The sequence below is a fragment of the Anopheles cruzii genome, chromosome 3, assembly GCF_943734635.1.
Source record: "Anopheles cruzii chromosome 3, idAnoCruzAS_RS32_06, whole genome shotgun sequence".
Taxonomy (NCBI): Eukaryota; Metazoa; Arthropoda; class Insecta; order Diptera; family Culicidae; genus Anopheles; species Anopheles cruzii.
The window spans coordinates 78,793,016-78,817,724 of NC_069145.1; the positions used below are offsets into that span (position 1 = coordinate 78,793,016).

The 24,709-nt window shown below is 53.9% G+C and overlaps 10 protein-coding genes across 13 annotated transcripts; 6 read left to right on the plus strand and 4 right to left on the minus strand.

The window, feature by feature from the left end:
* Positions 1-86: 86 nt before the first annotated feature.
* LOC128273736 (uncharacterized) lies at positions 87-1,293 on the minus strand. The gene is made up of 3 exons (XM_053011767.1): positions 792-1,293; positions 344-722; positions 87-194 (listed from the first exon to the last, which is right to left on the minus strand). Exons 1-3 carry the CDS (start codon positions 1,291-1,293, stop codon positions 146-148), a joined length of 930 nt encoding a protein of 309 aa, XP_052867727.1. The 3' UTR covers positions 87-145.
* Positions 1,294-3,315: 2,022 nt separating this feature from the next.
* LOC128275634 (WD repeat-containing protein 75) lies at positions 3,316-9,112 on the plus strand. The gene is made up of 5 exons (XM_053014205.1): positions 3,316-3,500; positions 3,574-5,987; positions 6,052-6,212; positions 6,282-6,485; positions 8,606-9,112. Exons 1-5 carry the CDS (start codon positions 3,316-3,318, stop codon positions 9,002-9,004), a joined length of 3,363 nt encoding a protein of 1,120 aa, XP_052870165.1. The 3' UTR covers positions 9,005-9,112.
* On the minus strand, positions 6,521-8,187 carry LOC128275635 (uncharacterized). Of its 2 annotated transcripts, XM_053014206.1 has the most exons (3): positions 8,075-8,187; positions 7,660-7,908; positions 6,521-7,139 (listed from the first exon to the last, which is right to left on the minus strand). In XM_053014206.1, the coding sequence occupies exons 2-3, from the start codon at positions 7,789-7,791 to the stop codon at positions 7,011-7,013; spliced, it is 261 nt and encodes an 86-aa protein (XP_052870166.1). In that variant the 5' UTR covers positions 7,792-7,908; positions 8,075-8,187; the 3' UTR covers positions 6,521-7,010. The 2 variants fall into 2 exon arrangements, with proteins under 2 accessions (XP_052870166.1, XP_052870167.1); XM_053014207.1 differs by lacking the exon at positions 8,075-8,187 and having other exon boundaries at positions 7,660-7,946.
* Positions 8,558-10,339, minus strand: LOC128271068 (uncharacterized). The gene has a single exon (XM_053008502.1). The coding sequence runs from the start codon at positions 10,337-10,339 to the stop codon at positions 9,062-9,064; it is 1,278 nt and encodes a 425-aa protein (XP_052864462.1). The 3' UTR covers positions 8,558-9,061.
* A 461-nt stretch (positions 10,340-10,800) lies between these two features.
* LOC128271069 (uncharacterized) lies at positions 10,801-12,210 on the plus strand. The gene has a single exon (XM_053008503.1). The coding sequence runs from the start codon at positions 10,801-10,803 to the stop codon at positions 12,109-12,111; it is 1,311 nt and encodes a 436-aa protein (XP_052864463.1). The 3' UTR covers positions 12,112-12,210.
* Positions 12,106-13,630, minus strand: LOC128271973 (uncharacterized). The gene is made up of 3 exons (XM_053009673.1): positions 13,398-13,630; positions 12,891-13,328; positions 12,106-12,822 (listed from the first exon to the last, which is right to left on the minus strand). The coding sequence occupies exons 1-3, from the start codon at positions 13,572-13,574 to the stop codon at positions 12,157-12,159; spliced, it is 1,281 nt and encodes a 426-aa protein (XP_052865633.1). The 5' UTR covers positions 13,575-13,630; the 3' UTR covers positions 12,106-12,156.
* Positions 13,631-14,290: 660 nt separating this feature from the next.
* On the plus strand, positions 14,291-16,291 carry LOC128272504 (uncharacterized). Of its 2 annotated transcripts, none has more exons than XM_053010327.1 (2): positions 14,291-15,616; positions 15,684-16,291. In XM_053010327.1, the coding sequence occupies exons 1-2, from the start codon at positions 14,713-14,715 to the stop codon at positions 16,142-16,144; spliced, it is 1,365 nt and encodes a 454-aa protein (XP_052866287.1). In that variant the 5' UTR covers positions 14,291-14,712; the 3' UTR covers positions 16,145-16,291. The 2 variants fall into 2 exon arrangements, with proteins under 2 accessions (XP_052866287.1, XP_052866288.1); XM_053010328.1 differs by having other exon boundaries at positions 14,291-15,610.
* Positions 16,292-16,609: 318 nt separating this feature from the next.
* Positions 16,610-18,079, plus strand: LOC128271070 (zinc finger protein 2-like). The gene has a single exon (XM_053008504.1). The coding sequence runs from the start codon at positions 16,610-16,612 to the stop codon at positions 18,077-18,079; it is 1,470 nt and encodes a 489-aa protein (XP_052864464.1).
* Positions 18,080-18,252: 173 nt separating this feature from the next.
* On the plus strand, positions 18,253-20,456 carry LOC128275613 (uncharacterized). Of its 2 annotated transcripts, XM_053014175.1 has the most exons (3): positions 18,253-19,141; positions 19,211-19,228; positions 19,941-20,456. In XM_053014175.1, exons 1-3 carry the CDS (start codon positions 18,253-18,255, stop codon positions 20,402-20,404), a joined length of 1,371 nt encoding a protein of 456 aa, XP_052870135.1. In that variant the 3' UTR covers positions 20,405-20,456. The 2 variants fall into 2 exon arrangements, with proteins under 2 accessions (XP_052870135.1, XP_052870134.1); XM_053014174.1 differs by having other exon boundaries at positions 19,211-20,072.
* Positions 20,457-20,580: 124 nt separating this feature from the next.
* On the plus strand, positions 20,581-22,088 carry LOC128271071 (pickpocket protein 28). Its single transcript, XM_053008505.1, has 3 exons — positions 20,581-21,535; positions 21,605-21,883; positions 21,955-22,088. The coding sequence occupies exons 1-3, from the start codon at positions 20,581-20,583 to the stop codon at positions 22,086-22,088; spliced, it is 1,368 nt and encodes a 455-aa protein (XP_052864465.1).
* The last annotated feature ends 2,621 nt before the right edge of the window (positions 22,089-24,709 follow it).

The following is a 24,709-nucleotide window of genomic DNA, read 5'->3' on the forward strand; positions in this document are numbered from 1 at the left end:
CGTGTCGCTTTAAGGTTAATCTTGACAAATCAAAAACGCCTTTTCCATAATCCGACAGCGTTGGGCGGGCGTTGTGGAAAAAACATTTCCCATTCATCAAGCCGGGCACGAACTCGAAGTTTAGTACGTTCGCCTTTGTCCCCATTCAGTCATTTTTCTCGTTCAGCGATGATAACAGACGGAACAGTTTGAGGCTGCAACGAGAGGTATTGTAATCGAAGTGATAAAAATAAAATAAAAGAAATGAGTCTCACACCGGAGTTCACCGATCGGTCGTCCCGCAGCTCGATCCTGCGACGGGCGCCATTATTGGTAATTTTGCTAATTCCATCGCTCAACTTACATGCCAGACCGGCGTGCCCTACAGTTTCCTTCGCGATCACGATATTCGCCTTCGTGGCATTGGATCGAACTTCTTCGAATCGGGTGCCGATCGTGCTGACGATGGAATGCCGCCGAGTGCGGAAACGCAACCTGATGGTTGCTGCGATACTTTGGCCGTACTATAGGATCCACTATCACCTGTACCGGGATTTCCTGGTAATCGTACTGTACCGGCGGTGGGGTTGGTTTAATCACGATTATATTGCTCGCGGGTGGGTCCGATGCTGTGCTGGTAGCGGTGACGGATTGGTCAGTGACCGCGGGCTGATCATGATGGACTATCGATGAACTATCATTCGTCTTCAGATGTGGTTTCGCCATGCCATCTTTCACGGGCACTGAAAGGGTCAAGGTAGTGGTTGTCGGATCCGTTGTAGATGTTGTGATATCCGTGGTGCTAGAAGAACCACTTCCGGTAGAACTCGATTGAGCATTGGGCTGCTTAGTTGTGCTCGTCGTCGTCGTCGCTGCAGTAGTCGTGGTGAATGGTGCTTTCGTCGTGGATTTAGGTGGCTTTGTGATGGACACGGAACCGGAACCAAAGATCGGTAACGGGCTGATGGTCAGATGAGCAGGATCGTAATCGTAGTCTCCGTAATCGTACACGGTGTCATCCCCCAAATTGCCCTCCAGATTCTCACCGTCCACCGCAATTATTTTCACATCTTTAATGTTGACGTGAATGTTGTACTTGCCATTCTGGCGCTGATCGTACGTGGTAAGCGACGGTCTGCCGCCGCCGTGTGTAGGGGGGCTGCCAGTGGCCGAATTATCGTTGTTCTGTTTTCTTGCTTTCGCTTCCGGATTATGTGATGCGCTGGACGGTGCTCCATCGATCGTACAGAGCAGCACGATCGCTAGCAACGCAAGTGATAGGCTCACGTGCACATGGGACGTTAATTGGGACATCGTTACCACCGTGTACTGGGCTGCCTGCACTTCTGCTTCTTAGCCCCGATCGCGATCTTGTCAAGAGGCTCTCGCGCTGTGAGCAATGAAACAAACGGGCCAAGAAATGAAATGTCCAAAGTAGCCCCAATGTAGCGGTTAATCTCTCCACGAACGGGCGCGCGCACGAGAAATTCGCGCGAAAAACGGAACGCGAAAGGAAAGAAATGTTAATTCTGTGAGAATCTGGTTTTCATACAGCTAGGTGTTTCTTTTCTTCGCACTTATTGTCCACCGTTCCGGGTCGTTCTCGAGAGAAATGTGTTTCGACCTTTTTCTGGCGGCCAGCACACCCGCTAAATCAGGTTTAGCCGGCATCCGTACGACATCGGCAAGCGAGAGGAAAGGTCCACATTATGAGAAGACGATGGCCAGCCCATTTAAAGGGGGGAAATCCTCCGGCGTATGAAAACAATGTGGTTAAAACATTATAAGCTCACCGGAAGGTTTTGATTGCTCGAGAGATTCTTGAAACGGTACTTTGTAGCGGAAATGGAATCGGTTCATTCTACTCTATGAAGCTGCTGCTAGCTACTGCCGGCCATTAATGTATTAGGGCCAGCAACGGACCATTTTTTTGGTCCAAGGAAAACCAACGGAGAAATGCTGTCATAATGTAAATTTTTCTATGGCACCGCATAATATAATATGTTAAAAAGGAGCTTTCCTTCTATTGTATTCTAAAATCTGCTACGTGTTTTGTTATCTGTCCCGGTTGAGAAAAGGCTGCATTCGATTCTCGGCAAGATGGGGTTCATTGCATGTTGCGATAACGGCGAAATCACCAACACTCGTGATCGCGATATTTATCACAATCACAATACGATTAGTGTAAGAGTAAAATAATCTGTTGTACAAAAAGTTAACCTGTCCTTGCAAGCTGCAAAAGATCACAAAAACTGTTTGCCCAGTTTGCATCAACACGAATCGGGACGAGATCAGGCCTCTAGGGGACACAAAGAAATGCTAAAGGAACATACTTCAGCCACCATAGCAGGTCAACTCTAGATCACGAGATTATTTTGCCACGGAATGGCTCGTTTCTGCGTTTCCGAAGAATGGTTTGCTCTGTATGGCTTTACAATGCAAAAAAGCACTTTCTGGCGACATCCCATACCCATAAGAACATCGATTTAAAAACAGTACCTTGCCTTTGTTCCTTGAAGTTCTAAAACTGCTCAGCGTAAGTTTTAAAATGAGTTTTGAATGAACAATCTCAATTTGAATTCACTATATTCATTACAGTAATTTGCTTGCTTATCTTAATCCTTTAGTCGCGATCTCAGTATGATCTGATAACTTACTATCAAACGTGCCCGGGTTCAGGATCGTGCTCAGAACTCGACTGTCCAGCGACTTGAGCGAAAGCACACCAACGAACGCGCACGACCGGTTGTAATAATGAATGGAGCACTAGTAGCGGGTAAACCCGACGAATGTGGTAAATTTATAGAGGAAATTGACGGAGAGTTCAGATGGTTTTATGCTCCGAAGATGCCGGTCTATGAGATTCTCGGAGGAGAGTAGAAATTGCAGCGAAAGTCGGAGAACGGAGAAGAGAGCGCGTGAAATAATTAAGCCAACTGGAAGTCTCAAGATTCCGTACATTGCCCGAGCCGTGCTTGTTATTATGTGTTAGGGCGCATAATTTGGTGTTATGTTTCATATTAATAATAGTAAGTTTATCATTCGATTCATCCGTTACACTTCATTCATTTATTTTCAGTACAATGTGCAGGATAACATAGAAAAACAACAACGAATATTTGATAAGCATGATTTAAAGAACTAGGCAAACCGTTTAGAGAGTCTCAATATTTAATTGCCTCACGGTTTGTTTATGTTGCACGCACTGTCACTGGTGGGCTGCCACTGACAGCTAACCTCACATTCTGCACCTCGCGTGTTTACATCGTGCCGCACGCGTGTTAAATTGTAGTGTTTTTGGTGCACGAAAATTAGTACATTTTTCCTAGCTTAGTAATGTGTATGGACTCGGCAAAGAGTGTGCAAAGCGAGGCAAACGGAAAGCACCTGAAATCGACGAAGAAACCACCGGCAGACGCGAGTCCGGAGATGGAGGAACCGGTTAACGATGGGCTGCGCATTCGGCGCATTGCCGGCGAGTCGTTGATGCGCTGCCGACCACTTTTCTCGCCCGACGGAAAGTAGGAAGCCGCTTGACCGACCGAATGTCTGGTGATTTTTTATTCACATTTCGCCCACTGTCTCTCTTTTAAGCCTTCTATTTGTTATCCACGAAAGCAGCATCCAAGCGTTCAGCGCCAACACGGGCGAGTTCGTGCGTAGCTATGAAAACACCGTGAACGACAGCCACCTGGTTGGCATGGTTGTCGAGCAGCACACTGAGAGCAAGTACATTTACGCTTGCACCGTCGACGGGCTGATCTTGTCGTGGAAAATTGGTTCCGGCGTTTTCCACGAAAAGTTCGAGGTGCAGAAGGTTCAACATTTTACGGTCCAATCGTTTCACGCACTGTACGGTCAGAACGACAGTTTCACGTTTGTGCTGTATGGGACCAGCACACGGAGACTATTTGTGCAGTACTGCCCACACACTCGAACGGTGCTCGAAGTGATCAATGCATCAGTGATCGGTGACGAAGTTACGGATGAACAGGAAGTGCGTATCGTGATGGCTCCCGGTGGACGTGGTTTAAATTACTTCGCCTACATCGCCGGCTGCCGGTGGTACTGGGTGACATTGAGAAGGAAACCGTACGTCGACAGTCGGCCCCACTGTAGCCGCGTGCAGCCCGTGTTGCTAGACTGCCATCCGACCGAGTCGATCGTGGCCATCGGTGACACGCTGGGGCGCGTGGTGCTCTATCGGAACTTTCTGGAGTCTCCCAAGCCCATATTCGAAACCTACCACTGGCATCCGCACCCGGTGCAGTGTCTAGCCTTTTCCAGCAGCGGCACCCACTTCTACTCCGGTGGGCACGAGCGGGTGCTGATCAAGTGGAAGATCGGAGAGCACAAGAAAATGGACATTATCCCTCGTCTGACCGATAGTGTGGTGCATGTCGCGGTGGCACCAGAAAACCTGAAAGTCGCCCTATGCACGGCCGACAACAGCATCCAGCTGTTGAATGCACTCAACAAACCGATCGCGACGGTGCAAAGCTTTTCCAAGATATCGAACGATGTCCCGGGGGCGACCCTTTTTCCCGTCGGTTTGCGCACGAATCCGCGCACGCAGGCCATCGTGCTGAATGGCCGTGTAGGGTGCATCCAGTTCTACTCAACGTACACCAACAGTCTGCTGTACACGCTGGACATTACGCTGCGGAACTACAACACGAATGAAGATCGTTCGGTGATCTACAACACGGTGGTCACGAATGTGGCCGTCAGCGCGCACTGGCTGGCCACGGTCGAACACTGGAACGATCACAACAACTCGAACGAAACTCGGCTCAAGTTTTGGAAGTACGATGACTCGCGACAAACCTACTCACTGAGCACCAACATCGAGAATGTCCACCTGGGAGGCGTCTGTGGTGCCGAGTTCTCCAGTGCGAGCCGCGAACGGGACGCCCACTGTGCGACGGCCGGTACCTGCGATCGGCGTATCAAGCTGTGGGCGGTGGAAGAGATTCCGACGACGGGTGGCGGCGGCGAAAAGCTGGTGTGGATATGCGTTGGCATCGTGCAACACCGGGATTTGCCCATTCGGTCCATTTCCTTCTCGCAGGATGGCTCCCTGCTGGCCGCTGGCTGCGGGAATGTGCTGTGCGCTTGGAACACGGACACGCTGCAGCTAAAGTGTGCCCTCTCGGCCCCCGGTGGCTACGATGGGTGTGTCAACCGTGCCGTCGTGGTCCTTCCGAACGCGACCGAGCAAGGGACCACACGGAACCGGAATCATTACGAGGAAGCGCGCAGCAAGTGCATTGCCGAGATCGTCGAGCTTATGAAGGGCGGCGACGGTGGTGGCGGGTCGAAAGTGTCTCTGTTTCAGAACGTAACCGGCAAACGTCGGAAGGGGCCGCCTTCTCGAATGCTGTGCACTGGCAAGCCGGCAGACCCGCTTGCCAGCAGCAGCATTTCGGACGAGCACAAAAAAACGATCCTCCAGAAGGCACAGGCCAGCAGTCGAATCAGTCTGGCGGAAAAATCGGAACTGTTCTACCGACTGCGAATCGGATGTCGCTCCGGTGGCAACATGAAGCGCAAGCTGGACCAGAAACTACAAACCTCCAGCCGGGCCAAACAAGCGGCCGGAAGGCGGTTGCGGCGGCTCGTGCGCAATCTGAGCACGAACACCCGGTTCCGGGCTCTGCAGAAGTGGCACAACTTTAACCGCTGCCGAACGGCCACCGTGCCGTTCGAGGGCGGCCTGGCGAAAGTGTTTTCTGGCGAACCGTCGGACAAGAAAGCGGATCCTCCGGCGGTGGAGGACCACGGCGCCGGCAAACACGTGGCGCCGGTGAAGAGTTTTGCCCAGATCGAGAGTGTCCTCTTCTGTTACGGCCAGTACTCGCACCTGGTCCTCGTGTGTACAGCCAACCGGCTGCTGGTGTGGAATTTGCTTTCACTGAAGCTCCAGGTGTCGGTGGCCCTCTCCATCGAACGGATCGCGCTCGATCCGTTCACCAACTTGATTGCCACGTTCACGAAGGACAATGAATGTATGATACGTTTACGCCACGAAGATGGAATGGCACTAATTGTTTGTTCCCCTGTCCTCTCTAGTGTACGTGTTTCTGCCCAACATACCGATGCCGCTGTACCACCGGGTCGCACTGCCGAAAGTGTTCGGTGCGGTCTGGGTTCCGAGGCGCTACCCTCGGTCGCAATCGTTCAACGTAGATTGGCAAGCGACGTCGCAGTTATTTTTCCTCAATGAAAAACAGGTAACACCCCTTTTGGGGGGGCCATTTCCGTAGCACTCTCTAACATATCCGATCAATCACTCTGTTCAGGAACTGCTTCATCTCGTGTCGGATAACGACGAAGAATCGCTCGGTCCGACCTCGCTCTGCATGAACGAGTCAATGGTGGGCCCCAACACACCGTTTGCGGCGCTGCTGGCCAAACAGTCCGCCGGAAGCAGCGTGCAGCGAACGGGTGCAAGTATGCGGCCCGGGGCCATCATCGGAGTGACTGGAAAGTCGGCAGTCAAAGACGTAAGTGACACGCGTTTTGTTATACAATCGTTCGTTTATTTAGTTTAACACGATTAAGAGGCTACGAATGGTGCAGTCCTTGCGTTGTACAATTTTTGATAAAATAAGTCATCACGCGCTGGCTTGTCCTGTGGCTAGTCCTGTGAGATTCGTCGATATCTGCCGAGTCTCGTGCTTTAGTTCCTATCAATCTACGAAGCGGTCGTATCAAAGGGGGACGCATAGAAAACGTGTGTGGAAACTCAAATGGATGCCATCGATGCCCCCCTGCGGTGTTTCCGGAGCCGGAGTGAATATGTTACGTATAACGTGCTTCTTAAAGCACGTGGTCTGCTAAGCGAACAATGTCCCCTTCGTGCTCGATGAAGACAAGCGACCAAACTAATTTTGAACCTCTTGACCGCAATCGCGCACCGCGTCAAATCATTCGGGAGAAAAACGGTTAACGGAAAAACTGTGGCATTGACAGGCTAATACAGGAAGACCTGCTCCTGCGGGTCCATCTTGTTGCCCTCCCTGCCTGCTTTACATCATATCGTTCGGGCGGCGCAGCATGTGTAGCCGGTAGTTGCGGCAACGGCGCATAAGGTGTATGTCATGCTTGAAGTAACGCAGACAGTGCCATTGAGGTACTTCCCGCATCGTTGCGCTCGCCTAGAGGGACAGAAAGAGGGAGAGAGAGAGCGAGATGGGACTGTTACGGTGGGTGGAAATCTGCACATGATTCGATTCGTTCTCTGCTTCTGGCAGGTCCCGTCGCGAAAGGCCACCAGAGCCGCCGACCCGAAATCGACCCGCACGCAGATCGCGTGATTGTTTATGTAAATAAGCTCGGCTCGGCATTCCCGCCTGTGGCCTGTTGATGCTCAGCGTTGATGGGTTAGTAAATAAGGGGTAACTAAAAATATACCAAAACTACTTTACGCGAGGGCTAGGTCACTTTCTGTTAATCTTTCGCGCTATCACACCAAACACCCGTATTCCGTTTATAAACTCCGAGCTCCGAAGGGGCCGGATCCGTTATCAAGAGTGTGCGTGAGTGTGTGATTAGTTTTTTGTACGACAACCCAACGATGGGGACTCGTTATTATCCTCTAGTTGTGGCCCCCGACAAGTCCTTCATTCCTGCCTCGGCCGGCTTCCAAACCCTGCTTGCTACACTGCTCTTACGTACCTCTTCCGGATCGGCAAAGATAAGGCTGTCCAGCAGCTCGGGACTGGTGACGGGCCAGGCGCGTACGGTTGTGCCCGCGCCTAAGGTGCAAATCGCAATCAGCAGCGATACGAGCAGCCCATAAACGTTCATGTTGTGTTGTCTGGTAGCGGGCAATCTCCTGATGACCTAAATTATGTTTTATTTTTGAATCCAATATAAATTCCGTTTTTGGTAACTAAACGCTCGTTGCGTTGTTGGCGGCAGCGTCTGATTTTGGAACGTGGAAATACAAATGCGTGTTTAATTTGAAGCCTAACCGTACACTTTACAAACACCGACAAATTAATGACCTCCAAGCGAAGGAGGTCAGTTTGAATTTGAACAAAGCGCCAAATAATAGGGACCTTTTGTCGTTTGCACCAAGAACACTCACCAAGGACAAGGCTAAAAAGGATCGCCAACAACAGAGAGAGAGTGCTCGCTCTAACGCACCAGGATTGACTAACTAGAAGTGATTGATCGTCTATCGCAATTCCGGTTCCCGCTTTTATAGCCACACTCGGCAACATAGCAGCGGTGGTGGCGGCACCGGCGACGACGGTGAGTGCGCAACTGTAAGCATTCGTCCACCCGTCGTCGTCGTCCCGTTCGCGCGATGGTGATGTTATTTGCCGATTGCTGATGAACCTCGCGGCGAGGTTGTTATTGTTGGCCGGTTGGGTTTGTTACTACCTGCTAGCGGGCGCGCGCCCTGTATTGGCGGCACTATTGTGTCTGGAGATGGGATTTTCTTTCCACCTATGAACGATTGAAGACGATAGAAGATGAATGCGAAAATAGAAGACGATATGCTTTTATTTGGCTTATATAAAATGTACGCGGGCTTATCACCCTTCCATGTCAATTGTCAGCACCAGATACGCGCCCTATTCGCATTCATTCGTTCGATGCACTTCTTTTGCAGATCGTTTCATCTTCATCGCACACGATGGCCCCGATAAGTTTGCTGTGCAAGGACTTCCTTCGATCGCTGCTCATCGTGGAGGAAAAGCGCACGAAGGACACGGCGGCGGCGGCGGCGAAGGAGGCGGCCCATAACAACGTGCAGCAGCAGGATGGCAGCAGCACCAACAGAGCGGATGGGTTTGATAGTGATTTCTCGGATGATGCCAGCGACGCTGGCGACGACGATGCGGTGCAGCAGAATGGTGCCGTTGGGCTGAAGGAAAAAATCAGGGCCCGTAAGGTGACCCTGGAGGTGGTTCAGCGTGCGAAACAAAACTATGCTGCTGCCGCCGACGGTTCGCAGGATTCAAAGTTGCGGAAGATACTTGCCGAACCGTTTGATATAGCGTTTCAATAGCGGGCCAGCGGCTATAAACTTTGTACATTAGATCTAAACTTTACGTTTTACGCCCTGTTATCCAAGTTGAAATATTTCAACCATATTGGCAATAATATCTTTCATGGTTTCCCGGTACTCGCCGTGCGATCGTAGTAGCTCTAGCATTTGTCGACTCTTGTTCTCGCCGACGAACGCATCGTACAGTTCGGGCGTTGAGAACGTTTCATCCAAGCACCCTTTCGGTAACTTTACCACGTAGTTAATGATGAAGCTATCCAGCGCTGCAGCTTTCCGGTAGTGCTCGGAGGACGTCCGAAAATCTTCCAGCGTCACGAAGGCTTCTACCGAAAGTTCACCCCCCGACATCTGGGCCAGCTCCGTTTTGAGGGACTGATAGAAAAAGCTTTGCAGATGAGTCCAGTGCTTCCGCAGAAACGTCCGATGGCCGGCGGTGGTAAGTGTTACGAGCATGTTGAAATCGTACGCCGGTGGCACGTACCGTGCCAGTTGGAAGTCAACCAACACGCACTCGATCGGACGGTTGCCGGTGCTACTCTCGTATCGGAACATTAAATTATTGTTCCACAGGTCCGCGTGGCTGAACACATTCCGGTAGGTTTTCGAAGGTTGCACCAATTCGTAGATTTGTCGCATCGTCCCCGGAAGACTTTCGAGTAGCTTCGGGTTGCTTCGCGCTTCGTCGGCATAGAACTCCCCGGCGTACGCCACCAGACACCGGATGTTGTCCTCCAGTTCGGCCACCCGAGGATAGCCCTCTTGTTGGAGCCAAGAATTTTCCGCCACCAGCTCGGGATATAGCTGCGCCACCGAGTGTCCCCGAGCTTGTTCCAGCCGGATTCCTGCCGCGTGCAGTCTGGCCAGGGCCCGCAGTGCTTGCCCCAGATGTGGCAAGTCAAACGTTTGCGACCAAACTCGGAAGCCTTGCAATGATAAATCTTCAAACACGAGCACATCATCACGACGACCGTCCCGAAGGAAGCTACGCGGGGCAAAACGCGCACCGTAGGTGGTGCCCTGCAGCTGCGGCATCAGTTCCCGGTAGATGGCGGTTTCTTTCGAAAAGGTTCTAATTTCCGACAAGTACCGGGTGAAGCTGGGCATTCCTTCCGGGAGGGATTTCACAAAATACTGTTCCTCATACTCCGGCGTTCCGGCGGCGATCCGGAATACAACTTTCAGCGTGTAGTGGTCTCCCAAGAATCCGATTCGGGTTGCACTGAATGGTTCGATGGTCCACGATTTGATATCTATTTCATCCGCCTCAACGGTGTGTCCGATGTGGGAATTGTGCACAATTTGGCGTAATTCCCAGTCGCTCAATTTAGGCGGCATTCCGATTGTTTCACTTTCAAAGCAACAAACTTACTGCGGCGGCCGTTCGCTGGCACAGCTGAGCAACAGATACAGAAAGTGACGTTTTAATGATAATTTACGGCACGTCCTCTCCAGTCCAATCCCTATTTATGGCGCGTACTGTTAAGTCACGTTTCTCGCGAGTGACCGGTACAAATCGTACGATTTGAAACACTAGAATTAAAACACAAAAAAGTGTGTATCAAACGAATGAATAGAATAACTGTGCCTCCGCTGGTAGTGCTTATCTGTCTGTTATTAAGCCACCAATACACGGGGATGGGTTCCGAGATTCCGTCCAATTGTGCCCATCGGCGTTCATCTTCCCCCATTCACTAACACCAGCTAGCGTCCGTACGAGAGGCACGTAGCCTAGAACGTTGCGGTCATTCCGCCCAATCCGCGGTTCATAACCAGTTATAAGCCGCGCCTTTATTAAGATGGACGGGTGTGTCACGCTCGACCTGCCAACGTTCGGTATCACCCAGCAAGATTTGCAGTCAATTTTGCGTAAATATTTAGAATGGAAAAACGAGTCGTTCGATGTCGCCGCTGCCTGCTGCCCGATATACGCTCGAGTGCGGTCGTTTGCAAACACGCGAGTCGGCTACCTCGGGGACCACTTCATTCTGGAGCTGTTCGGAAGGAATGATGAGGCCAGCGTATCATCCCCGGTCGCAGAGCTGTTCCTGAAAGCTGCGCCCTCAACAATACCGGCCCTGACACAGTACCTGCAAGCGATCGGAACGGCCCGCAAAGAAGCCAGTATGTATCGGGCCTTGCTTCCCCGATTGGCTCGCTATTCGCGCTTCGCCCCGCACGCCTTCTATGCTCGCGACCACCCGGATGGCCGCGCACTGGTGCTGGAGAATCTGCAAGCTCAAGGCTTCCGTACGCTTGCCACCGATGCGATGGGTATTTTCGATAGGCCACACCTAGAATCGGCGCTGCGGGCACTGGCAAAGTTTCATTCCGCTGCCCTGCTGCTCGAGACCGACACGGGCTCCAGTTTGCCGCAGCTCGTCCCCGGAGTGTTGGACGAAAACGGTTGGATCCGAAAGGAGGGCAATCCAAGGGTACAAGAGCTGGAAAATGCCATCGACGTGCTGCTAGCCCTGGTCCGGGTGACGGAAAAGGATAACCCACGGCTGGACACGATCCTGCAGAAGTTGCCCCCGTTCGTGCAGCAAATCTATGAGCTCGTGAAGCCCTCCACCGAGTACCGGAACGTGGCTTGCCACGGAGATTTGTGGGCCAGCAATGTAATGTTTCGCTACGGTGACCGCGACACAGCAGGGACGCCGCCGCCGCGCGAGTGTTTGATTATCGATTTCCAGTTCACGCGCTACGCACCACCGGCGTACGACGTGTCGATGCTTATCACGCTCACCACCACGGGCCAGTTCCGGCGTGCGCATTACGACGAACTGCTGGAGTTCTACTGGCGACGGATGGAGTGCGAATTGGCGCAACATTTGCCGCAAAGCGATGTGAACCAATTGTTTCCACGAGAACCCTTTCTCCAATCTTGCCACCGTTACCGGACGTCGGCGCTGATTGACAACTTTCTCATGAATCACGTCACGTTGCTGCCCCGGAGCAGCGTGGATCGAATCTTTTCTTCCGCCGAGTGCTACAACAGCTTCAGTGGGGCGGCCAAAATTCAAATGTGTTTGCAAGTTTTGCGCGATCATCCGGCATATCGAGAGCGACTCACGGGAATTATACGGGATCTGATTGCGGCTTTGTAAGAAAAAAGAAGGCAGAACAGGCATTTATTTGGCAACTAGTTATTGTTAATGGAAATCAAACAAATACTCCAGCAGCTCGTTCACTACGTCCTCCATCCGTTCACGATAGAATCGGTCACAATCGTAATACTTGAGAATAAAATCGTTCCGATCCTCGATCGACATGCGCGTGTACGTGGCCGGGTCTTCCTGGTGCAACCGTTCCATTACGCCGTGCGGGAAGTTTACAAATCCGTGCAGGACACCGGTCCACACGAGTCCCAGGAGCTTGTAGTGTTCCAAGCTGGCCTCAAACTGCGCTTTCGACAACAGACCGGATCCATCCGAGACGCCGAGATTGGCCAGCTTCTGCAGCAGGCAGTTGTGATAGAAGTCAACGTAACTCCTTTCGTACCGATCGCGATGAGCACGATCGGTCAGTAGGTACAAGGCGCACACAAAATCGACGGCCGGAGGCAGATAGCGTGCCAGCTGGAAATCGATCAACACGCAGCCCGTCGGTTTGTCGCATTCGGTGTCGTCTTCGTCGAACGTGAACATAAAATTGTTGAACCACAGATCACGGTGTACCACGGCCGAGCGGAACTGATCGGTATCCTGGGCTAGCGTGTAGACACGTTCCAATCGCTCCCACAGCTGACCGGCGATCGTTGCCCTTTTGGCTGCATCCTTCGAATGGTGGCTTCTTTCCAGTGCAACCGCCAGTATACCCTGCGCATCGATAGAGGGACACTATTAGCGAAGCGAAACACGACGACGACCGCAGTTGGCAATCACACCTTCAGTCCCGCCACAAACCAATCACTTTCCGGAGTAAACGTTGACTCGAACAGTGCGTCGTCGGTGTACAGCGCACCCATCGATCGGCCGCCGCCAAGCTGGTTGATTTCAAACTCGATCGAGCACGCGTGCATCTGCGCGAGTCGTTCGAAAATCAGCTTCATATGGCACTCGTTGAATGGTTTTTGAAATGGCAACGTTCGGTAACGGTCGTTTGAAAGATCCTCTAGCACGATCAGTTCCCGCCGAGCGAGGTAGCACTCGGGGGCCCACTTGATCACCTTTGCCGGGTCACACGTGTACCGAGCGTGCAGTTTGTTGTACAACACAGCTTCCTTTCGGAAGAGCCCAAGCCGTTCCATAATGTCCGTCAACTGAGCGTCGTGGTACGGTAGGGTTTTGACGAAGAAACGCCTCGTTTCGACGGGACCGTCATCCTGTGTTCAGAGATGTCGAAAGATGTAAGATGCTGCCGAAGGTGACCGGTTAAAATCGGTAGATCTTACACTTTGGAATTGGATATTGAGGAAGTAGTATGCGCTAACGTATCCGGGTTGTCCCGGTATGAAGTCCGCATCGTACGACACGATTTTGAAGCCCCAGTTGGCGTCCTTTTTCCGCACCGCACGATCAATAATCGTTTCACAGTCTTCGATTGATAGAAGGGAATTGAAAGAAACCATTTTTACAACCAACACCGGGACCGGCCGATCGTTAAGAAGTAATGTGATTCAAATTCCCGACGTAGATCCCGACTGGATCACATCTCTCAACTGGAAGCCTGGAATCCGTGCGCCACTCGGATAGCCCCCGAGATGGACGCCCGAATGACCACTTAATGGGTGTTTGTTTAACTCGTTATCTAATGTTGGCGCACCGAGAATGGCGTACAGTTCGTTCGTTTGCTTTGTGTGTTTTATTGCCACTTGCTGTTATCTGTGTCGCCGCGTGGGCAATTGTGATGATGAATTTCTACGCCAACTCATGAAAACGTGCTCGACGACGTCTCCCATATGATAAGAAAATAACTTTACAGTGCATTTACAAACAACAAAATGTGTTTCCATTGTTTCCTTTTATTTGGCGAATTTTGTCCTCGTTTTGTCCTTTAAAAATGACGCACGCCGTTCCGTGCAGATATTGTTTATGTTTAAATACTGCCATGAATGAATTGCATTAATAGGGATTTTTCATTTAACGGTTTCAAAGGCCTGTGACGCATGATAACCCTCACCAGCTGTGCGCGCCATATTGCAGCTCTCTGTAGCAGTAGTTACCAAGGCAGGCTGCGAAACTTCAAAATCAGCTGACGCAAACGCTCTGCTCATGAGTTGGGACAATCCATCAAAGTTACCCGTAATGCTCTCTCGAGGACCCGTCGGAGTATTCTGCGGTGCGTTATCATCCGCGTTTTCGAGTGTATTGTGTGTTATCATTAACGCAGGTAGCGCCCGCGAAAGTCAACTCATGAAGCATTCCGTGTTTGTTTGTTAAAAGTAGCTGTCGGGGTCAAGATTTGGTGCCGATGAAGTGAATACAGCACCGAGTGGACACGTTAACACGTCCCCCTCTACTCGTCGACAGGTGGCCAACAACAGGTTGTCTGCCGCGGGCTGGGTAGGTGAAAGTTGTACGGTGCAATCGGAGTGCAAAGGAATGCCTCCGTTGAGAACGTGAAATCGCAGCAGTTTGTTGACTCTTACGTCACTCGATAGTGAGAATGCCAGCGTAGCGAGCGAGTGAGAATAGCATGTGAGGTGAAACTCATTTCACAAATCAGCAATCATCAATCGCAGCAGTACGACGACCCCCCGGACGGACATGGATGTGGTGCCTACGCCGGAAGTGCTGACGGACGAGGATGTGCGGAGGGTGGTGGAAAAGAGCCAGAAGGGTGGTGATGCCCAAATCATAGGCTACTCGGTAAATCGGTTAAGTGAAGAACCCATCGGTTACTTGGCTGCTCACTTGAAGCTGTGCGTTGAGCTGGCACCAGCGGCCACCGTCGTGAATGGGGCCGCAAGTGAAAGTATCGAAGCTGGTGGCCACAGTGCGGTCCGAAAACTGTCGTTTTTCGTTAAACTACTGCCGGAAACGAACCCAAAGCTAGCCGAGTACATCGTCGAGATGGGGTGCTTTGGGAAGGAAATCGACGTGTACTGTAAGCTGTTGCCGGAAATGGTGCGGCACACGCAAGCGATTGATCCGTTCGTTCCGGCCATTCTGCTGACCAAAGACCACCGGCTAATCGTTTGTGATGATCTAACGCAGCAAGGCTACGGTATGATGAAAGCTCAGGGCCTGCTAGATCAGGCCCACATTGAGGTGGCTCTGCGAACGATCGCGAAGCTTCACGCCACATCGATCATCCACGAAGAGCGCACCAGCACACCGCTGGCCGAGACTTGCCGAAGGCTCGGCCGGAACGGGGCAGCACGCAGCATGCTGGAAGAAAATGTCTACATCAACCGTGACTCGTACGTCAGGACGACCAACCTGGAAAACTGCATACAGGTGTTGCGCGAGCTCACGAAACGGATCGACCGGTACCGGCAGTCGGACCAGCTGGACCACATACTGGAACAGATTCCGGTGCTGGTGCGCAAAATTTACCAGTTTGCCAAACCCTCGAAAGTGTTTCGCAATGTGCTGAATCATGGTGACCTGTGGTGCAACAACATCATGTTCCGATACGAAGATAACGGTGCGACGAAACCTGGTAACGGTGCGATGGATGGATGTGTAACGCCGCCCCTAACGCCGACCTAATCGATCTCGTTTTCCTTTTCCAGCACGACCCATCGATGCGAAGCTAGTGGACTTTCAATTTTCACGCATCGCCCCACCGGCGTACGACGTCATGGCGCTGATCATGATCTCCACCTTGAGCACGTTCCGCAATCCGCTGTTGGACCGTTGGAAGCGGGTCTACTATGACCATCTGGGGGCGTACCTGGCGGCCAACGGGCTGGATGTGGAGTCGGTGCTCCCGTGGACGACGTTCGTTGAGTCCTGTGCGCACTACCGGTTGGCGGGGTTGATTGAAAGCTGTATGTACTTCCACTGGCCACCGGAACAGGATTGTTACGAGTGGGACGACGACAGTAGTGCGACGGATGATTTCGAGTGCAAAACCAACTCCACGGTGTTTGTGCGGGCGAGCATACGGGGCTTCGAAAAGTACGAGTCCTATCGATTACGCATCAGCGATATGATAACGCAGCTGGTAGATAACTTTATACTGCACCAATAGACAAACCATGTTAGACCATGGACGAGGCTAAAAAGTAATTTACTGTAGAAAAATTGGACAGTTTTAGGTTTGGTGCGGAAGTTCTTTAAGAACGCGGTACCGTGTCTGTTGTTTGTTTTGTATTTCATTAATTATATTAACGTTGTGACGCACAAAATAGCTATTTTTTATATTACTTTTAGCTAGAAATACAAATTTAATGTGAGAAACCAATCCCGTGCCGAATGAAAACACAAACGTCGGCGAGTGCGTGAGAAGCACACTCAAACGCGTGAGTTGCAGCTGTCAAACAATCAGCGACAGACATTCGCTCATTCTCACTTTCCTCACGTGGTGAGTATGCAACAGAATCCAACCAGGGAGCATAAACCCGCTTTGTTTTGTTTTGGTAGGATGTTATGACTTTTCTCAGCTCCAGGACACTATTCTGGTGGAAGCGAAATCAGCGTAAAGAAGCTTGGCACGATGGAAGGATTGTGTTTGTGCTGCTTATCAGAGGCCACCGTTATGTACAGTGTCACGATCGATTGCAGTTTCCCGCCCGAAGAATGCTACGAAAACGGCATTCCTCCACACGGCCGATCGGCCGTTCCGTTGGGTGAGCTCTATTCGGCGGTCCTGCAGCTATCGCTCGTGCCACTGAGCAGCGAAATTTGTGCCCGGTGTGTGGCCGTGCTGAAAGAGTACTACCTGTTTCGGGCACGGGCCCAAAAATCGCACGAAGAGCTACAGACCAAAGCGAGCATTGCGAAGATCATCAGTCACCTGGAGCAGAGCAGCAGTGTGGGCAGTGTCCACCCGGAACGCCTGCGGGAGGACTTCGGTGAGGACGATCCCGAACCGGACTCACGGTGCGTAAAGGGCCCGTTCCGGTGTGCGGTGTGCCAGAAAATGTTCAAGATGCGTAAGCTGCTACTACGCCACGAAGAGGTTCACCACCGCCGGCACCACGAGGCACCGGATCACCGGTTTCACTGTCCGCACTGTGATAAACACTTTGCCTCCAAGGCATCCCGCTCGGGGCACGTTTCAAAAGTCCACCGTCAAGGAGCCCCGGACGACTGGAGCCGCTGTATGGCCAAAAAGCGAGCGGAACACCGGTGCTCGACCTGCGAAAGTCGCTTCAGTACTGCCCGATTGCTTAAGGAACACAACGAAACCATGCACCGGAACCAGCATGGCGAGGCCACCACACGGAAGAACTCATTTCCGTGTGACCTCTGCTCGAAAATCTTTACCCGCCGCTCTTCGCTCAACGCACACAAGATGGTCCTGCACGCCGGCATCCGTCAGCACTCGTGCCAAATCTGCAGCCGTGCGTTTGGCAAAGAGGACTCCCTCAAAACCCACCTGGCGCTGCACACGGGCAAACTGCACCGCTGTAAGCTGTGCGGCAAGGCGTTCGCCAAGGCGGGCTTTCTGCGGAAACATCTCGAGCAACACGAATCGACCGATGGGGGCCGTAAATTTGCGTGCGCCGTCTGCTCGAAAGGATTCACCACGAAGAGCCACCTGGCCGACCACGAGCTGATCCACAGTGGCCAACGGCCCTATCGGTGCAATGTCTGTGGCAGCTCCTTCCGACAGAAACAGCAGCTGAAGGTGCACAGCTATCAGCACTTTGGCAAACCGTTCCGGTGCGGTGAGTGTAGCGCCGAGTTCGGCGTGCGGGCACGACTTCAGGCCCATACGCAGGCAAAGCACCACGCGAAGGACCAACCGGAGCGTGAAGCTCCATCTCCGACGACCAACGTCGTGCAGCCCGATTTTGGCGACAAAGTGGTGAACGAGGAGATTCTGGACGAGATCTGTTACCAGATCGATTCGAACCCGATCATCCTGCAAAGCATCGAGGCCGACGGTATGAATCTGATCTGCAACAACACCGAACCGATCGTGTTCCTCGCAGACGGCAACGGTGACAATCTGCTGTGATCGCCACCCTTCCACGATCCCTTGCCTGACGATCGTATATGATAACGGCACCGAGAGCGAGATATTTTCAGTCAACAGGCACACCGCTTATCTGCGGCGTGATTTATGGAACGGCGCACTCCGGTGGCAGCTTCTGGGTGGCCCAAATCGACGCACCAACGCCAGTTGACACCATGGACCCGCTGACGATCGGTCTTACGGAGCAGGACATTGAGGCGGTTGTGAAGAGCTACATCAAGGACAAGCGGAACCGGGTGAATGGCAAGTTCCGGCTCGTGTCGTATCAGGTGCGCCGGTTGAGCGACGATCCGATCGGGTACCTCGGCGATCACTATCTGCTCGATGTGAACTTGCGCGAAAAGATGGTCCACTACACGCCGGAGGAAGAGGAGCAATACGCCGAGGAGGAGTACATTAGCTTCTTCCTGAAGGTGCTACCCGAGACGGTGCCCAAGCTGGCGGACTACATCCGCGAGATGGGTTGCTTCCGGAAGGAGATTCTGCTCTACCGACACCTGATCCCGCGGCTGCAGGACGTGATGATCGGTACGCGTCAGTTCGTTCCGACGGCGTACTACACAAAGGACGAGCGGATGGTGGTCTTCGAGAACCTCCGCACGGACGGATACAGCATCGTGGAGGGCACGAAGAATCTGCTCGACTTTGACCACCTCAAGGTGGCGCTTCAAGCGGTCGCGAAGCTACACGCCTCCTCGCTCATACTCGAGGAGCGTTCCGGAGCGCCCATCCCGAAGCTATTCGTCGGTTATCTGAACGAGAACGCATACGTGGAGGAGAGCGATCACGTGCGCAAGCTGAACCTGGACAACGCGATCGTCGTGCTGTGTGAGATGATCAAGCGCATCGAGGCGTACGCCGCGTCGGACCGACTCGACGAGATACTGCGCAAGGTGCCCGCTATCGTGCGCAAGATTTATGACTTCTCCAAACCCTCCACCGTGTACCGGAACGTGCTGAACCATGGCGATCTGTGGGCCAACAACGTGATGTTCCGGTACGAGCTGGTTCCGACGAGTGTGGACCCCGACAGCACCCACGATGGTACACCACCCACCGCCTCTCCGAGCTCCGAGCGAGCGGCTTGTGATAAGAGTTTGTTTCTCTCCGTAGGACATCACCTGACTGAAGGTGAGCGAACGGCCAGCGATCGTGAGGATCAGGTCGAGCTGGAAGCGGCTGCAGCAACGGCGGCTGCGGTGGCGTCGGCAGCGGCCGCCAACGGTGGCCCCTCCTTTCGGCGGCGTAAGCGTTCGTCGCTGAAAAAACTAAATCCGTACGAGGTGCTCAATCTGGGCAATTGGTCCGCACCGGGTGGTTCTCGGCCCGCGAGCTGCATACTGATCGACTTCCAAATTGCGCGCTACGCTCCGCCCGCGTACGATGTGCTGTCGTTGCTCACGTCCACCACAACCCGTGCGTTCCGTGATCGGCACCTGGACGAGCTACTCGACTCGTACTACGAGGCGTTGCGCGCCGAGCTGGACTGGTTCCATCGGGACGTGCGTGAGGACGTGTTTCCACCGGACGGTTTCGCGACGTTCCGTGCCTCGTGCGATCAGTATCAGCTGGCGGGGCTGATCGATAGTGTCCTGTACCGGCACGTCACGATGCTGCCGGGCGAGCTGGTGGCCCGGTGCCGCGAGAAGCACCGCCTGCCGGGCAGCGAGCCGGTTGCCTGCGAGCGCGACGGTGTGGACATTTGCCTCGAAGCGTGGACACAGTACACCGACTATCGGTTGCTCATGACGGACATGCTGTCGGAGCTGGTCGATCGCCATATACTGCCGGCTGCCGGTGTCGTTAACTGAATCCTCTTAATGCGGGCCTCCTATACTTGCAGCGAGTCCTCGGGCGGCGTTCCCGGTTCAGGCTGCGCTCGTTGACTTCCAGCTGGCCCGCTACGCACCACCGGCCCTGGATGTGTGGACACTGCTGACGCTCTGCACCGTGCGTGAGTTCCGCCGAACGAATGCCCAACCGTTGCTGGACCACTATTACGCTGCACTCCAGAAGGAGCTTTCGGGGGGCCAGATGGCCCCCGAGACGGTGCTACCACGCGCCCAGTACGACGACTCCTGTGGGCACTTTCGGTTGGCCGGCCTAATCGAAACGCTGCTCTTTAGCCACCTAACGCTCATTCCGAAGCGTTTCGCCAAAAGCATGCTCCAGTGTTCCGAGACCTTCGATGGGTTCTTGCGTGGCACGGAGAAAGCCCGCATCTGTCTGCGCTCCTTCGCCGAGGATCCAACGTACCGCGAGCGGCTGACCGAGATGCTAACGGAGCTCGTCGAAGTGTACTGCTAACGGCGGCGGCGGCTGTAATTAACGGTGAAAAGGGGGGATGGAATCTAATAAAATATTCACGATACATGGGGTACGCGCACAATGACGCCATTCTAATCACTGCTCGGCTCGGGTTCGAATAATCGGACACTCTGTGTCCGCGCTCCAGTCTCTATCCGTCCGTAGCCGCCACCAGCATGCGGTTCGCTGCCGTGGTCAAAGAGTACCTGGTCAACTCGACGTTCCACGGTGTCAAATTCATTGCCGATGATTCGTACCACGCGGCGGAACGCATCTTTTGGCTCGCTTGTGTGATCGTATCGTGGGTCGGGTCGGCCTTTCTGATCGACGCTTCGCTCGAGGCGTTCCAAACCAGCGCCATCTCGTTCGTGGTCGAGACGAGCTACCGGGACTGGAACACCCGGTTCCCGGCCGTCGTGGTGTGCGAGATGCGCAACATGGAGCGCATTCAGGCCATCGCCGACCGGCTGTGGGGCGAAGAGCACGACTTTGCGATGGAAGAGGTCCTGAACGAGATCGGTTACTTCCGGGGCGAATCGTACCACACGATCAATGAGTGTACGGGTGAGGAGCGCGGTGTGGACTGCTTCTCGGACAACTTTACCGCTTACGCCCGGCTGGTGCGCAGCTCGTGTGAGGAAACGCTGGAGGACTGCTCCTGGAACGGGCGGTCGTTCGAGTGTTGCCGCTACTTTCTGCCTCTGGAGACGGAACTGGGTCTCTGCTATGCGGTCAACTCGCTGCAGACCCAAAGCCCAAAGAAGGGTGCGTTCCGGTTGGATATGGCCTCGAACAAGCACACGGGCCCGGGCAGGTTGACGATCACGGTGCTGACCGAGGCGTACGTGTACACGATCGGTGAGGAGGAGGTACCGAGCTTTGTGACGCCCAAATCGGACGTGCTGCTGGTGGACCACTACATCGCGTACCGGCGCCACATCTCGGTCAAGGACATCGAGAACGACCCGGAAGCGAAGCAGGTCAGTGTCGAGCAGCGCCAGTGCCGGTTCCCGGACGAGAACAACCTGGACGTGCACCGGTTCTACAGCTACAGTGCCTGCTCGGTGCAGTGCCGGAAGGACAAGCAGCTGCGGGTGTGCAACTGCACCAACCACCTGATGCCCAACACTGGTAAGGCGGACCGGCCGATCCGATCGGGGCAATCCGGGCGAAACGTAACCGTGTGTGTCCCTCTCGCAGATCCCGCACTGAAGTGCAACATGTCCGGGCTGATGTGCCTGAACGAGCACTACGAAGACCTGACGATCGTCATCCCGAAGTGGTCCGTGGGCAACCGGAAGGGCGTCGTCTGCGACTGTCTGCCGTCGTGCACCGAGCTGGACATCGGGATCGTGCACGATTCGCGGGCCAGCATCTTTGACGCGGAGCGGCGCTACTCGACCATCGAAATCAAACTGTCCGCTCTGCCGACCGAGCGCTACAAGCGCAACGTGGTACGCGGCCGTCTCGATCTGGTCGGTGAGTTTCGCGGTGCCGGAGCGCCTTTCTTTTGACGCTGAATCCCTTCCTGTTCCTTCCCTTGGTGCCAGTCTCGGTCGGCGGTACGACGGGTCTCTTCGTGGGCGCCAGCTTGCTGTCGTTTGTGGAAATATTCTACTACTTCACCGTGCGGCCGTACGGAACACGGCACCTGCGGAGACAGCAGCAGCAGCAGCATCCGTGAAGAAGCCATTGTCTGAAATAAAGCATCAAAATGGCGCCGAGTGGCCCCTTCAATTGCTTTCTCTGTGTGTGTGGTAATGAAATGTAGAACCGGTCCCCCGTGGTGGGGTGAACACAATCCACCGCCGACGCCCGAGTGGCCCATTATTGGTGACTAACAGTGTGCCGCGAGATGGTGCCGATGCGCGCGCCGCACGGTCACGTGTTGGTCGCGTGTCGCTCCCGCGGGGGTCAGATATCGAACTCGTCCAAAAAGGTCCCCCCGCCCGGACGGGGTAGGATAGAGCTCGTTAATGAGGCCAACACGTGGCCGGTGACGTGTATTGTCCTTAAAGCCTTACGGGGGCCAGAACTCGTACGCGGACACACATCATACAGTCGCAGCGCCGGAGCAGCTAATTCGCTGTAAGTAATTCATATTCCGAATCAGAATCTGAATCGCGCGCGCGCGCCTCGCCGTGAACCCAGAAGCCAGTTGGACACGGAACACCAGATGTTCCGGGCCCTCCCGTTTCTCACATCTGCGCTTCGGCACCGGAGGAGTCACTTTTTGATCGCTAATTGAATGCGCAATGGCCTCGCCGCTGTGTGTGTGTTTACAAAACAAATGGAACAGAAATGCGCTGCTCCGGCTGCCGCTTCACTAATGCACTTATCCGAGCCCTTTCTGTTTCCGAGGACAGATGGTCCGCGCTCCGGTGATGAAGAGTTGTGAACGGAGCCGAAGAACACAGATTTATCGCGCGCGGCCAGGCAACCGAAACTTAATAATAATCTAATTTCTCATTCCGTCCTCGGCGTACCGTTCCGAACCTTTTTCGGACGCGAAATACACCAGGTTGATCCGAAACACCGGTGGTCAACGGCCGGTGTGTCACTTAATTAATCAATTTTCCCAAAGATCCTGCGGCAGGAGGGATCCGCTTCCAAACTCAAGCATCGAGTCGCAATCGAGCGAAATGGGGCAGTAATTCACGAAACTTCGAGTGCCGACCCGGCCGACGGCGCACCCTCATCGTTGGCCAGCAACAGTCCCTGCCATCGCTCATGAATACTTATAAAGTCTCTCCGGCGAAAGGAACGCCGCCCGGGACACAGCGGGACGTAACTACGTCCCCTTGCCTTGCCGTCTCGTAGAAAGTGTGAGAAAATGACTGCCAGAGAGGGTCACGACGGAACGAGCCGCACCCTGCCGGCGGAATTCACACACGCCCGCCTGGGTTGGCCGCCTGCCAAACAGAGAGCACCCAAAACCGGCCAAGGGTTGAAGAAATTGCGTCAATCAATGCATGGGGAGTTTATTAATATTTTTGAACCCATTGGTGGCCATTGGCAGCAATCCGTTCCATCCGTTCCGGGCACGTGCAAGAGCCCAAGAATCCCACAAAGCACAAAGCTATCGAATGACCACACGAAACAGATAACCGGGTGCATCCAGGTGTCCGACCAGAATCGAGAAACTGGCCCACCGTTATCGGGACGGCGGTTTTTTACACCACGGTGATTCCGTGACAATTCCACAATCAAGATCCAAGTGACGGCTTACCGGAATTAATTACCGGCCGGCCGCGCGCGGTACAGCACCGCGATAAGGTCTACGCCACGCCACGGCACGGATCCTGATTGGTGATAGGAGAGTGCGCGCCCCGATAAGCGCGCGGGTACACTCGAACTCGCGGCCGAACTCGGGGTGGCGTAACCTGTGGTTGGCACACCTGTTCCACCGGGCGGGTTTATGGCGGCCGCCGTGTTTTGTTGTACCCCGTTGTGCCGATAGTGGAGTTTAGCTTTCTTATCACCGCCGCCGTGTGCACCGAAAGGTTGCTTGAGTGTCCCCGGGGTAAGAAAGTGGTATGCGTCACCGCATCATACGGGACCTTCGCGGCCGAGTGCTTGTGTACTCTGTGGCTCCGATGATTGCTATCGCGGGCCACGGGGTGACGCGACGAATGTACTTAGGAACCGTAGCCGTGGCGTGAGTCGCAAAGTCATGCCCTGAGAGTGCCGCGGTGTTTCCGTTCCGTTGTTTTTTGCCCGCGCACCTTTCTCGCAGGTGTTCGACCTGAAGGAAAGAGGCCCCAGGGGAGGGGCTGATAAGACGCTCTATTTTCTACCTTATCGATGTCTCCTACCGGTCCGTGTGTCCGCAGCAGCAGCAGCATAAAATTGTCTTCTGATGACGCACTTTCATGGTTTGCCGGCCACCGATTGGTTTCCGGGGTGCCGCCGCCGGATGGCACACACAATCTCCATTAGAGGGCCCTTCCACAATCCGTACGGGGACCACCACTGCGGCACTCGAGAGCATTGCACTCTCCGTGGAAAATTAATACATCAAACGTGTAATAAAAACCGAATTCCCCGGCGACCCCGGAGCGAGCGAGAGGGTGCGAGTGCGAGCAGCTGCGCGCAGGCAAATTGTATTAGAAAAGCCGGAGGGGATTCAGGGGCAGATGCGTCGTGCGGGTTCGGGTTTGCGAACCCGGCCCCGGCCCCGGATGATCTCGGCCGGCCGGCCGTGGAGAGAGCAAGAGTTTGGCAGATGCAACGTTGGCGCGCCCGGTCCGCGACAGTTGGCACGGCCGGCCGGCGCGCTATCAGGGGGCAAATATTGGACCAACT